Source organism: Dreissena polymorpha, chromosome 10, assembly GCF_020536995.1.
Source record: "Dreissena polymorpha isolate Duluth1 chromosome 10, UMN_Dpol_1.0, whole genome shotgun sequence".
NCBI lineage: Eukaryota > Metazoa > Mollusca > Bivalvia > Myida > Dreissenidae > Dreissena > Dreissena polymorpha.
This window is the reverse complement of record NC_068364.1, coordinates 15,914,758-15,927,252: the sequence shown is the minus strand read 5'-3', so window position 1 is coordinate 15,927,252 and position 12,495 is coordinate 15,914,758. Positions and strand designations below refer to the sequence as shown.

The following is a 12,495-nucleotide window of genomic DNA, read 5'->3' as shown; positions in this document are numbered from 1 at the left end:
AATTAACGTAAGTAAGACATAAGCACGTCCGTTGTACGTAAAAAGTTTTCTGTATGTGAATGTTACTTTTGTAGATATGTGTGCACTCAAATTAAGGCAGAAACCACATTTGAAAGTTTGTTTAAACACTGTACAATACAAATATTAGTTTTAACATAATTCAGTTATTTAACTAAACAGTCAAAGAAACACATGTTTTACAAAGTATAGTTTTTTATATAGCAGTTTTGAAACGTCCATCTTATTCAATAATGAAGACCCTTGCGTGGTCTTTACTTCCCACATCCTGGGTAGCGTTTTCGGTCTTAGATTCCACCTTGTTTTTCTTGCTGGAACATATACACGATGACTTACTTTGGTGATGAATATTATTATAATAAATGTTTGAACATGTTAATACAAATGAAGCTCTTAAAAACGCATTGACGTACCCGAAAACAATACGATAAACCGCGTGGATGTTACAAAATATTGAAACACGATTACAAAAATTGAATGTAATATGTGTAACAGCGCTTATTGTGTTACGGACATTTAACACCTATTTCTTACCTGCACGTTTTCATATGCACTCAGTGCCACTAAAAATCCGGACATGAAGGCTACGGTGCCAAATACGGAGCCAAGAACAACATCAAGTGTTGTTTCCTGTTGGTTCTCCGGATTTTGCTTCGCATATGCAGAACTATGTACAATGTGCATATGACCGACATCAACAGTGTTTGTCGTTGACGAATTTGCAGTATCTCCAAGGCAGACGTAGCTGCCACCAGTAATTATACAGTGTTGGTTTATACCACAAATATTTGCACGTGTGCACTCATCTATATCTTTTCCACAGTTTGAGCCTTCCCAGCCGATATCACATTCACATTTATAACTACCAGCAGTATTATTGCAGTGCTGATGGAATCCACACGTGTTAGTGCTGCTGTGAAAACAACAAGATAACTACCAGACAAAATTAAAACGAATATAGCATTAGTTGCAAACTTAACCAAAACAATAAAGTGCATAATTCAATATTGTACATATTTCTAACCCGTTACTCCATTCATCAATATCTTGACATTCCGCGTACGTGTCATTAAAGGCTTTGTTCACGAATCCTCGAAGACAGGCTCGGTCCGAGGCGATGACGTTCTCGTCCACGTATTGGCATCGCGGTCCAGTCCAACCCACTAGGCAGGTGAAACTGTGGTTAAAAAATGTATCATAAAGAATTATGATTATTTTGTTAAAGGTTTCTGTTTTGTTTTTTTTTATTTGAATAGCGGTGATGGGTAAACAAACTAAACTAGTCAAACAAATAGTATGTTTATAGTGAACGCTGTTTTATTTCTCATTTTAATTGCACAAACATCAACACAATGTCAATCTTAAAATAATATTATGTTAGTGCGCCTTCGAATACACAACTGTTTTGTTTTGATGCATTGCTTTTAAACACTCTTGTGATAACACTGATTTATTTTTAAACTCCAATTTCAAGTTTATGGACAAATACAACATTATTAGAAATGTTTTGAATCGAACAGCAACGCTATCGGATTTATGCGAAATGGAAAGGTTTTTCTGTATTCTGTAGGATTGAGTACTTACTTGTAACCCCCGAGAGTGTTAACACAGGTACCTGTCCCATGGCGAGCGCACGGATCATAGTTTAGGATTGTAAACTCATCTCCGTCCGTGCAATTATTACCCTTGATATATATGCATAATCGTTTAACTCAAGTTAAGCATAAACTGCAATTTAAACAGATCATTGAATGAGATAATTAATGATAAAAAGACACTATATAATGAAACGATATTAAAAATCGGCTTCTTGGAATGCAAAGTGCTTTATATACTTAGTTTGAAAGGTCCATTTCTCAAAGAAGGTTATTTCGCTTTGGCATCATATAGATGATGCTCTTGAAGAATGCAAACAACCGTTGATTATAGAAATATAACAGTAATGAATCATGATAAAAACGAGTTTACTGATAAAAAAAATTACCATGAAACCCGCCATACAAAAAACCGCACTCCATCTCGCCAGACAGGGTATTGTTAGTACACGTCGACCAGAAGGGACAGATGTTATTACCGCATTGTAGAGTCGCTCCATTATTGTCTTGTAATACTTGCTGTAGAAAATATATGGTATCTTCTTAGTGTTAAGAAACTACCGTTGTGACATTTGATAATTGCAATACATGGTTGGTTGAGTTTGTATCACATAATAACAATGTCATTTTCATGTTCATGTGTAGTTAGATGCAAATCCAATTGCGAAATCCTGACTTGAGAAAAGAACATAATATTCTAAAATTGTTGACCCAAAAATTAGTGCACGCATTTTGAAGGTGTGCACAGTTAGATGTTAAACTAAACAATAACTTTGTTTCGACTCGTAAAGTCATAGGCAGCTAAAATATATTTTAAATTTCATTCAGATGGCCGTAAATATAAAGGGAACAATGAAAATTATAAATGAGCAAAGAATAGCAACTTTTTTTTAAGAACACATTACCGTGTGGTATATTTTCGTTTCGTAAATGCGTAACCCATGCAATATATCCATTTCTATATGAGTGCATAAATACGTTTGCGATGCTTGTTTACAAACTTTAATGAGACCAGTATTTTTCGATAAGTAAAACGCGCATCTACACTGCAGAGTTAAGGTTACACTCATTATAAAAGTATACGTATATAGTAACTATATGACATACTATAACTAATAATAAATACTTACACAGCCAACCAAACTGACTTGAAACGAAATAATATTCCACAGTACAGTTTTCATAATTGGTTACTTCTAAAACACATACAATAAGAGTACTGTGGTTTTGAAGATTCATGCGTAAGACCAAGCGTTTTTGGAATTATGTCGTCATTTAATATGCTAGATTTATTAAAACCCCAATTGAATCATAAAACAATGACAGCAATATATTGGCACAATAAAATTCATGTTTAGATGATATACGAACATCTTAAACAAACACCATTTTTAATAAAATCGAGTACATGTCTTTGGCACAGATAAGCCAAACCATAATTTTATTATTCACTTTAGTCCATAACCATTTAATAGTGCAACTCATGGCAAGAATGTATTATGACAATGGACAAATGCAATATGTTTGCAACATTTTTAGCGTGCGATAGTGCTCGTTTTTATGAACTGTTATTATTTTTTTAGAAATCATTATTTAAATCAAAATCCTTTTATTTCAAATAATAATTAACACTTTATTTGTCGATTTTAGAGTAAATGCGTATAATCGTATCATAATTGGTAATTTATCATATATAACTCATGTTCGCAAGATGGGAGTGAGATTCATACTTTTTCGTGTACTGTCACATCATAAATAACAAAAAAATACTTCAGTACTTAGAAATAAGTACGATAGTTTTTTGCCCGATGTTACTTAATTACATCGTTTATTAAACTGTACAAACTTCTTAAATATACTTGAACATATCACAGCTTTACAGTGACGCTTATATTATTAACCTCTTTGAACGATTCCATGTCTTGGCCGTATTTGTTCTGTACATATGTTCTTGGCAAAAGGCAGAATGTCAATACACTTTGAAACTTGAAAATAATTTACCTTCTTTTCATAAAAATGTTCAGTATATTAGTTGTAACCAGAAGTGAAGTGATCACAAATTATCATTTCACACGAGGCACAGTGAAAAGATTAAGTTGTCATTTACTTGTATTATCCACTTAATTTACCGAATAACATGTTGCGATTTACTGATGAAAGTCAAAAATAATTTCGGCTTTTAAGGCATACCCGTAAAGATGCTTCCTATGTTACAAAATATTTCTATCTTAAAATATTGTTTTATTTGGTATTGAGGTATGCTTGTTACTAGGCTTAAGTAAGATATATTATTTATGGCGACACGAGATTAACCAAAATTGCAAGATCTAAACACAGTGTGATACTAAGTTCAAAGTGCAATGACAAGAAAATACATAAAACATATCAATTTTAGTTTGAGCTTTATGCTTAAATGTGGACAGACACTGATCAAATTAATTTATCATCAAAATACTTTATTTTAATTTTAAGATTAGATAAATGGTCTTATATATAATTTGATTGCAGTTTGATGCCGTTCGTTATGCCACTGATTATAGTAATAAAATCATTATGAATAAAACTGATGTTTCTCAACACCTAAATAAATAACCATCTCGTGGAGTTCGCGCTTACAACGTCCAATGTCTAAAGCGTTATTTAGACTGGTATTCATTACCTTTTCGGTATGATATCATTATATTTAATCGTTGTATCATTTGCTGAGTTTAAAGTATGTTCCAAGTTTTCATGTTCGTTACATATTTTGTTCTGTACAAAGTTGTCTTGTTATTGAAGTTTGGGCAGAAAAAAGTACTTGAACATTCGATTTGGTATTTTATTAAAAATGATTTCAAACCGCCGTCACACCTTACTACGATCAAATCAGTCAGTTTTGAACTTGTCGATAGTCATACTTTGCATGCCGGTGTTCTTCTAAACTATCGCGCCTGGGTCATGCTATATTTTACCCGTTATCTTTGCATGAACGCGCCGTTAGTACTACGTCGTAAGGGTTTGCTTTGCGTACTTCGATGTTACTGCGATTACGCGGCGATCTCGACGTCACGGCGTCCACACTACGATCTTGTGGTATCTTCTACAACTCTACTGTGACCTTGACGTTTGCACTGTGACTTCGCTACGTCAATACAGCGTGCGAACTGCGTGTATAAAAATGCTTATTTATTTCCAAGAACCGTGCATTTATGTATCCGCTTCAATTTTGAAGACAGTGTTTTTTGTGTTATCCATTTGGTCATCGTTTTGAACACATGCTAAGGGAGTAAGGGTAGTGGGGATGAGAAGAAGTGAGAAGGACAACAACGCATTATCCTGAGAGAGGTTTAATGTTCTACACACAGTCTACTTCAATACCGGACGTAGAGAAACCCCAGCAAATCCGAAAAATAATTTAGATCTGGATCGACCTTAACGAACTCGAAGGGAAGTTACATAGAGAATAATCACCATTGTTTTTATGAGGAAGCTATTCTCATAAACGGTTGAGGGTAAGGCAGATACCCTTTTGACAAAGAAGACCTTAGTTCTCATTAATAATGCTGCTATAACAACGCCTTGGTATCGTAAGATCCGAGCAAGATATGAGATACAGGCAAAACCCAGCATCGGCGGCGTTTCAGCGTTTACAGTACGTTTCATCGTATCTTGTACTACGCAATTATGACATTAGCGTAAGTATAGCGTTGCTATGGCAACAACGGCGTCCTGAAAGCGAACCTTTCGCGTTTTAACCAGGACACCGGAATAATTAAAAGCCTTGGCGTTTACTTTAATCATATCAAACGCAGTCTTAATGCGATTGCAACCTTCGGTGTTCTTAGATTTGAGACGCCGTCTTTATGCATTCTCCATAGCTTTCCTACCGCGTCCTGTGTCGCCGCAGTAACGCAGTAAGAACGCTAGCCAGTTGTGTGTGACGTGGTATTACTACTTTTTGTAAATGGACAATGCTTGCAGAGGAGCAATTGCCCTTGTATTTTTTATGATATTTGAAATTGCCAGAACTAAATATGTTCAATACAAACAGAATTTCCAGTGCTTTGTAAAATAGTTTGTAACATATTGCCTATTAAAGCAGTCGTGGAGAACAAGTAAATAAATACATTGTCTTTTGTGAGACTCAAGTAGAGAGCACAACTAGTATCAACATGAAGACGAACGTATGTAAATGACTGATTGAATACGTTCGGATCGACTGATGTTAAACACTCAGCTGGGCTCAAACAACTGTCTCCTGAAGTAAACGTTTATCGCTTAGACATCTCGGCCATCCGTGCTCATACAGTGAGTGATGGATTTATACTTAACATACGCACTCTTCGTAGTATCAAACAATATAACGACAACAACAGAACTCCCTAAATCATTCAATCGTTTCGCGTTGCAACGCTTTATAATTTTCAGGGTTTTTTTATTGTCAAAATATGCGTATAATGGATATTTTTGAGCATGGTAAATGTTCAGTATTCCTGTTTCCTCACAAATATCATAACTACAACTAAAATGTGCGAATCTAAAACAATTGTTTTTTTAATTTTGTCAATTTACCAAAACGTGAAAAGGCCCCTTTAATCGACCGTTCCAATCTCAGGCCCTAGCTTTATACCATTTACGATATGAATGACAGATTGTGACGTACGTGTAAAACACAATAATTGTGTCGTCCGAGTCACACAACGAAGAGTTTATAAGAAAAAAGACAACTGCGAAGTCAAGTGTATTTGAGTTATTTTGGTGCATACGTAAAAAAGGCATGCTATGAATGACCTCTACTAGGTATTTGCAAACAAAACACATCAAATAGATATATGTACAACAAGTCCATAAAATATATATTAATATAAAATATTAATATTAAATGTACTTATTTTATTTACAGTCACCATCAACACCGGTAGTATTATATATAAACAATACAATGGAAAACAGCGCGAGTAATTTTTCAATATCATTTAACATAATTGCATGATCTATGTTTTCATTTAAGAACAATATAAGTTATGACTATATACATAGTGAAAACATTTACTGAATTATTTTTCAAGAATAATATTTCGGACAAAAATATGTGTTTGTTTTAATGCTTAAATAATGTAGATCTATCCAAACAACATATCGAATATTTTTTCATAGAAAAAGTTATATATTTATAAAATGAACAGATCTACTTCAGCAAACAATTAAGTTTTACGATTTTCTATATCGAAATTATAACGCCTTAAACTAAAACTAAATGCATGTCTTTTTTCTAATTATTTACTAAATGATCGATTATTGTATTTCTGGCGAACAAACGTCTGCAGAACTTTACTTAATAAATATGTATAAATTATGTTGCTACGAATAGTATTACGTGTGTTTTAGTATGTTATTATTTCAAGTTTCTTACAAACATCACTGAGATTTTAGTTTTCTTGTCATTTCAGAATGTCGAAAACACGAGCACTTGTTAGATTTGTCCAACGTAGGTTTTCCTTGCTTCACCCATGTATTTATAGCATGCTCTCTCCTTTGGCACTTCTGGATTTCCAACTTTGCTCTTTTAAGCTCCTGAAGACTTTCTTTTAAATCAATCTCAGTTTCAGTTAGCTTTTTTAAACGCTTATCAAGGTCCTGATAAAGTTCGTCGAAATCTGTCTGCAGGGCAAACTGTAATGTCAGGGACTCTCGCACGGTTTCGTTCAGTCGACATGTTTCTAGACATAGTTTTATATTTTCAAGAACAGTTAGATTATATGACTTTATACTATTCTCAATGTCGTTCCATGATTTGTTTAGCGTGCTAAGTGCTTGGCGAATTTCCCGGTCGTTGTAATTAACCCCTGCCGTGTAGTTTTTCTCATTGACGAATATTTTAGACCTTTCTTCAGCCATCTTTGCTTCCAAAGCCTCATCTTTTATCAAACCTAGTTTTTCAAACAACTTTTTCGTTTGCTCTTTTATCTGTTCCAATTCTTTGAAGATTTTCTTTTCGTGGAAAGAAGATGATATCATTTCGTCGAACTTTTCACCAATCCATTCAAAGCCATCGCTTTTGATAAATGATTTATGGAGGGATTCGTTTTGATCGATAACGACCTGAACCCTTTTCTCTAATTCCTTCTTCCATATATCGGTCTTGGCAACGAATTCGGCTCTGTTGACCTCTATTTGTTTATAAGTACGATCTGATTCATCACGTAAATTCTTCAACTCTTTGTCATAATTGTTTGAGGCAGCGTCTGCCATTCTGTTCAGGATTTCCAGTTTCGGAGCATCAGAAATGTGAAAGTCCTTTAATAACGTATTCCGATCATGTGCACTGGATTTTAGTACAAATGCACCAATGCACCATTCTTTCACACGGCTGAGGCTATATATTTCAGCCACTTGGAGGTTTTCTAAGATCATGTTCACATTGGAGCTGGATGCAGATGCATTTAATATTGCAAGTAGTTCTTTGTCAATACGGCGATGAAGGTGACTAATGTTCAGCTCCTTCACGACTGGCAACATTCGCAATAGGTTACTTCCTGCAAAACGTTATTGTTTATATTTATATACATGTATCATGTGTATTATGAGATCATTTATGAAGGTTACAGCAACAGCATTATAAATCATAGTTGATGTATTACTTTTTATTAATATTTATTGCTAGACACAGAAAAATGTATATCTGCAAAACTACCCAAAACACATACTATCATTATCGCATATCTCTCATTTCATTTCAAAATATAAATACTTGATGTTGATCGGCATGCGTTAGTTTTGGGATAATTGTCAGACTTTTTACGTTGTAGTCCAAGGGAAATAATTTAAAATATGAGCGTCCTATTCTTACTAGCACATTAATCGCCCTTTATAATTCTTCACCGCGTGAAATACGTTCGTTACATTTATAATGACATGTCTGGTTATCGAATTGATTTGTTTTTGAAATCAAATTTGAGAAGTGAGGTTGAGGTTGTATTACCCAAAATACAAAACTATACTTTACATAAACTGTTACAATGTATAAGTAATCAATACTTCAAATGATTGTAATCAAATATTTAAATTATATTTGTAAAGAAGATAACATAGGGCTAACTCACTATATTCTAACATGACTGTAGTGAAGCATCACCTCTCCATATATAATGTATATTTGCCAAAACGTAATATTATTTACGATATACGTTTAGGCTTTACAAAGGCATATGCTTACTAGTAAACGATGTATCCTTCATCGTTGTAGTCATCGTGTCTAACGTGAGTTTAACGTCCTCGCTAGGGATTCCAATCATTTCGAGCACGAATGCGTCTTCATAGACGTTGGTGTTCCTATGTAACAGCACGTGCTTGCTTTCTTTGCTCGAAGCTGCTACACGAGGTACTTTACCATCGCCCCTCTGGAGACTTTTTAAAAGATCACTGAACAACGAGGAATATTTGCACATGGTTTTTATTTCAATGTTATATCTTTTATCACCAACGCATATAATAACAGTTTTATCCATTTTTGTTTATACGTATAACTGTGTGTATTGATGCCTGTCTATAACTGTATCTGTATTTATGTATTTACATCCGTTCGATTAACTATAAATAAGGTGCATAAATTGCGCTTTAAAATGTCGCATTAATACCAATCAATTCTTAAAAGTTTAAATTCGATCGTTACACTTGTTATAGCCTTGAGCAAAACAGCACAATGGTAAATTAAGCAAATAAATCGAATAGAACGCATGCACAAATTGATTTTAAAGGAGTCATGCATTAAGTTGGATTTTCATCGTAGATGTAAAATTGGCAAAGATGTTCATTACTATATCAAGTGTTTTTACTTTTTTTTTGGAAACGAAACATCGTGTACACGATTTAAGCACGAAGTCGTTCATTGTCTTTCAATAATTAAATATACTAACTCAGATGTGTTTACTTGTACATTATTGTGTAATTTTCAGTTAAAATGTTATTAAGTGTTTAGTGAAAATAAACGGAAGTGAATATTATTTTAAGAGTCACAGTGAAACAATATCTAAACTGTTGCAACAAAAGTAATTTGAGGTAAAACTACGCAAATTAACGCTTACGAAGCGTTCTTAGCGAAACCGAAAAACAGAAAGAATTTAAATAGAAATAGCTTTTTGATAGCGATCCCAAACGCGATGTTTCCTATAATATGTTTCAAGTAAACAAACAGCCATACGCAACTATGTTTATTAATATTTCATGCGTTCTTGTTTGACTGTAGTTGGAGATCGGTTTGTCCCTTTAGTACATGTCGTTTTTTGTTGTCTTGTTACTTTACATTAAAGTAAAAGTCGGATTACTTTTATTGTTTGATTATTATAATCCACTCAATAATGAATGACAGTGATTAATCTGAATGGTGTGTCAAGTTTTATATTGCAATTAGAACTTAAATAATATATTGTATTCGGGATAAAGAAATAAGGAAAGGGCTACGTTGTCAAACTTTCAAACTGTTAAATCTGTTTTGCCTTGTAATGGTATAAATAATAAAATGCGGTATTTTGCAATAAACAGTTATGGTATCCACGACAATCATACAAACACCAATGCACGCTTAGTGTGCGCATGCGTAGTTCTATGTAGCATTGCATAAGATATGTGTAATGCTTTTGCACACACAACACCAGAATGTACCTCAGATATTAAGCAAATGTAAAATTTAAAACAATATATAAACAATAGACCAACATTTTGTTGTAAAGCAGACATGCATGCAGTTTGTTTTGCGTACAGAGGACAAGCAATAAGATGTAAAGGAAAAATGGTCAATTTAAATACTGAACATTCTCCTACAGACAAATAAGCAATAGCTTTTCTACACTGTCTATGTTTATAATGTACACTTTATATTATCATCCGTTTAGTCACTTATTCATGTAATCGCAAATTGTTTACTATGCTTTATTATATTAATTTTAAACAAGGTGAAGCTATGTTCTAAGTTGGAATCGATTAAAAGGTAATGAATCCATATTGCTAGGTGCATACTTATTGTTTGTGAGATTCTGCGTCAATTAGCAATATTGAGGAATTGTGCATATTGGAAATCTATACTCCAACATTGTTCAATCATTTTCACAGTGTGACATGTGTTTACGCACACTAGTGGTAATTCAGATAGAACTCTTGTAAAATGCGTGTGTAACAAGAAAAACAGAATCTAAAATACTTCAACCCATGAAGGCCAATTATTTCATTATTGCATGAGTATATTACATGTATAAGTACAACCTACCTTCGAGAACATAATGCATTATTAAATATTTAAATACTTTTTTGTACGTGTCATTTTATACAAGTACCCAATTTGTTAACACACTAGCCGCTTATACGAGCCTCAAATTTTGCTTATAAAGACATAATATATTATATTTATTAAGGATAATTTGGGGTAATACACATTTTGTCTGCCTTTTCCTTAAGGCTCAAGCCACTTACGACACATCAAAATATTACTTATTTTAACTATCGGCTGTCCGTAAGAAGCACACCATCAGTTAAAGCCAGTCAAATTAAATACCGTGAAATGAGTTATTGCAAACGCTCGTTGGAAAACACTGCATCTTAAGTAACATTGACTCTTAAACTTAGTACTTTTGATCAAAGACGAAATGTAAATGTTTATTTAGTCAGGATTTGATTTTTCGGATTATAGTTAATTTTTATATTGTAAAAGAGTTAGAATCCTATTGTCCGCTTATCAGTCTTAGTGCTTATAAACTCGTTTAAAAAAACAAAAATAAAGTCTCTTTATAAGACGAATACTTAGTTTATAGTTCAAACTGAAAGAAGCATTGAAAGTACTTGTTTATGATTCTAATGTATTAAACCACAAACAGGATGTTGTATTCTACTACATACATAGTTGATACATAAACAATATATCGTCGGGTCTAGGAATGCTCATTTTAAAAATACAATTTGTAATCAGTTTATGTTTATCATAATTTATTGTAGGTGAGATATTTCTTAATGCAAATAAATTAAACTTACACAGTTAAAGGGAAACAACTCTTGCATAACAATAAAACCCATGAATAACTATCCAAGAGAGTTATTTTACAATAAACCCATGATCCCCTGTACATACATAATGAAACATATTTCCCTACTTTGGGATATAACATATGTTTTTTCAAAGCTATATATTATTGCAATTATCACGGCCTGATTAATGCTTTAACAAAAAGTAAGTACTTATTGTATTTTGCGCGTGCAGTTGGTAATATTTTATGTGTTTTATTTTTAGGCCATTGGTTTTTTTCAATAGATTGTATTACCGCAAATAAGGAACACGTCTCGAAGTCAGGTGGGTGTTTATCAAAGTAGGGAATACCATTAGTGCCATCGTGATTACATATTAAAATAAAGAGGGCGACAATTCGATAGTGAATAGTACGAATGCGACAATGCGATAGTACACTGGCGACATCGCGATAGTACGATGGCGACAATGCGATAGCACGATGGCGATAATGCGACAACGCGATAGTACGATGGCGGCAATGCGATAGTACGATGGCGATAGTGCGACATTACGATGGCAACAGTGCGATAGTACGATGTCGACAATGCGACAATGCAATAGTGCGATCATACGATGACGACCATGCGACAATACGATGGCGATAATGCGATAGTACGATGGCGACAATGCAACAATGCGATAGTGCAATAATACGATGACGACCGTGCGACAATACGATGGCGATAGTGCGATAGTACGATGGCGACAGTGCGACAATACGATTGCGACAGTGCGATAGTATGATGGCGACGATGCGAGAATACGATGACGACAATACGACAACGTGATAGTACAATGGCGACAATTCGATTGTACGATGGTAACAATGCGATGATACGGTGGCGACAG

The 12,495-nt window shown here is 33.9% G+C and overlaps 1 protein-coding gene across 1 annotated transcript; it reads right to left on the bottom strand.

The window, feature by feature from the left end:
• Window positions 1–305: 305 nt before the first annotated feature.
• LOC127848040 (uncharacterized) lies at window positions 306–9,149 on the bottom strand. Its single transcript, XM_052380326.1, has 6 exons — window positions 8,809–9,149; window positions 7,437–8,128; window positions 1,603–1,703; window positions 1,043–1,195; window positions 553–931; window positions 306–329 (listed from the first exon to the last, which is right to left on the bottom strand). Exons 1-6 carry the CDS (start codon window positions 9,098–9,100, stop codon window positions 306–308), a joined length of 1,641 nt encoding a protein of 546 aa, XP_052236286.1. The 5' UTR covers window positions 9,101–9,149.
• Window positions 9,150–12,495: the final 3,346 nt, after the last annotated feature.

Excerpts from the sequence above, each read along its gene's own strand:
- LOC127848040 (XM_052380326.1), bottom strand. The coding sequence starts at position 9,100 with ATGGATAAAACTGTTATTATATGCGTTGGTGATAAAAGATATAACATT. Across the intron at positions 1,196-1,602 it reads AACACTCTCGGGGGTTACAA|TTTCACCTGCCTAGTGGGTT; the intron begins GTAAGTACTCAA and ends TTTTAACCACAG. Across the intron at positions 932-1,042 it reads ATTGATGAATGGAGTAACGG|CAGCACTAACACGTGTGGAT; the intron begins GTTAGAAATATG and ends TTGTTTTCACAG.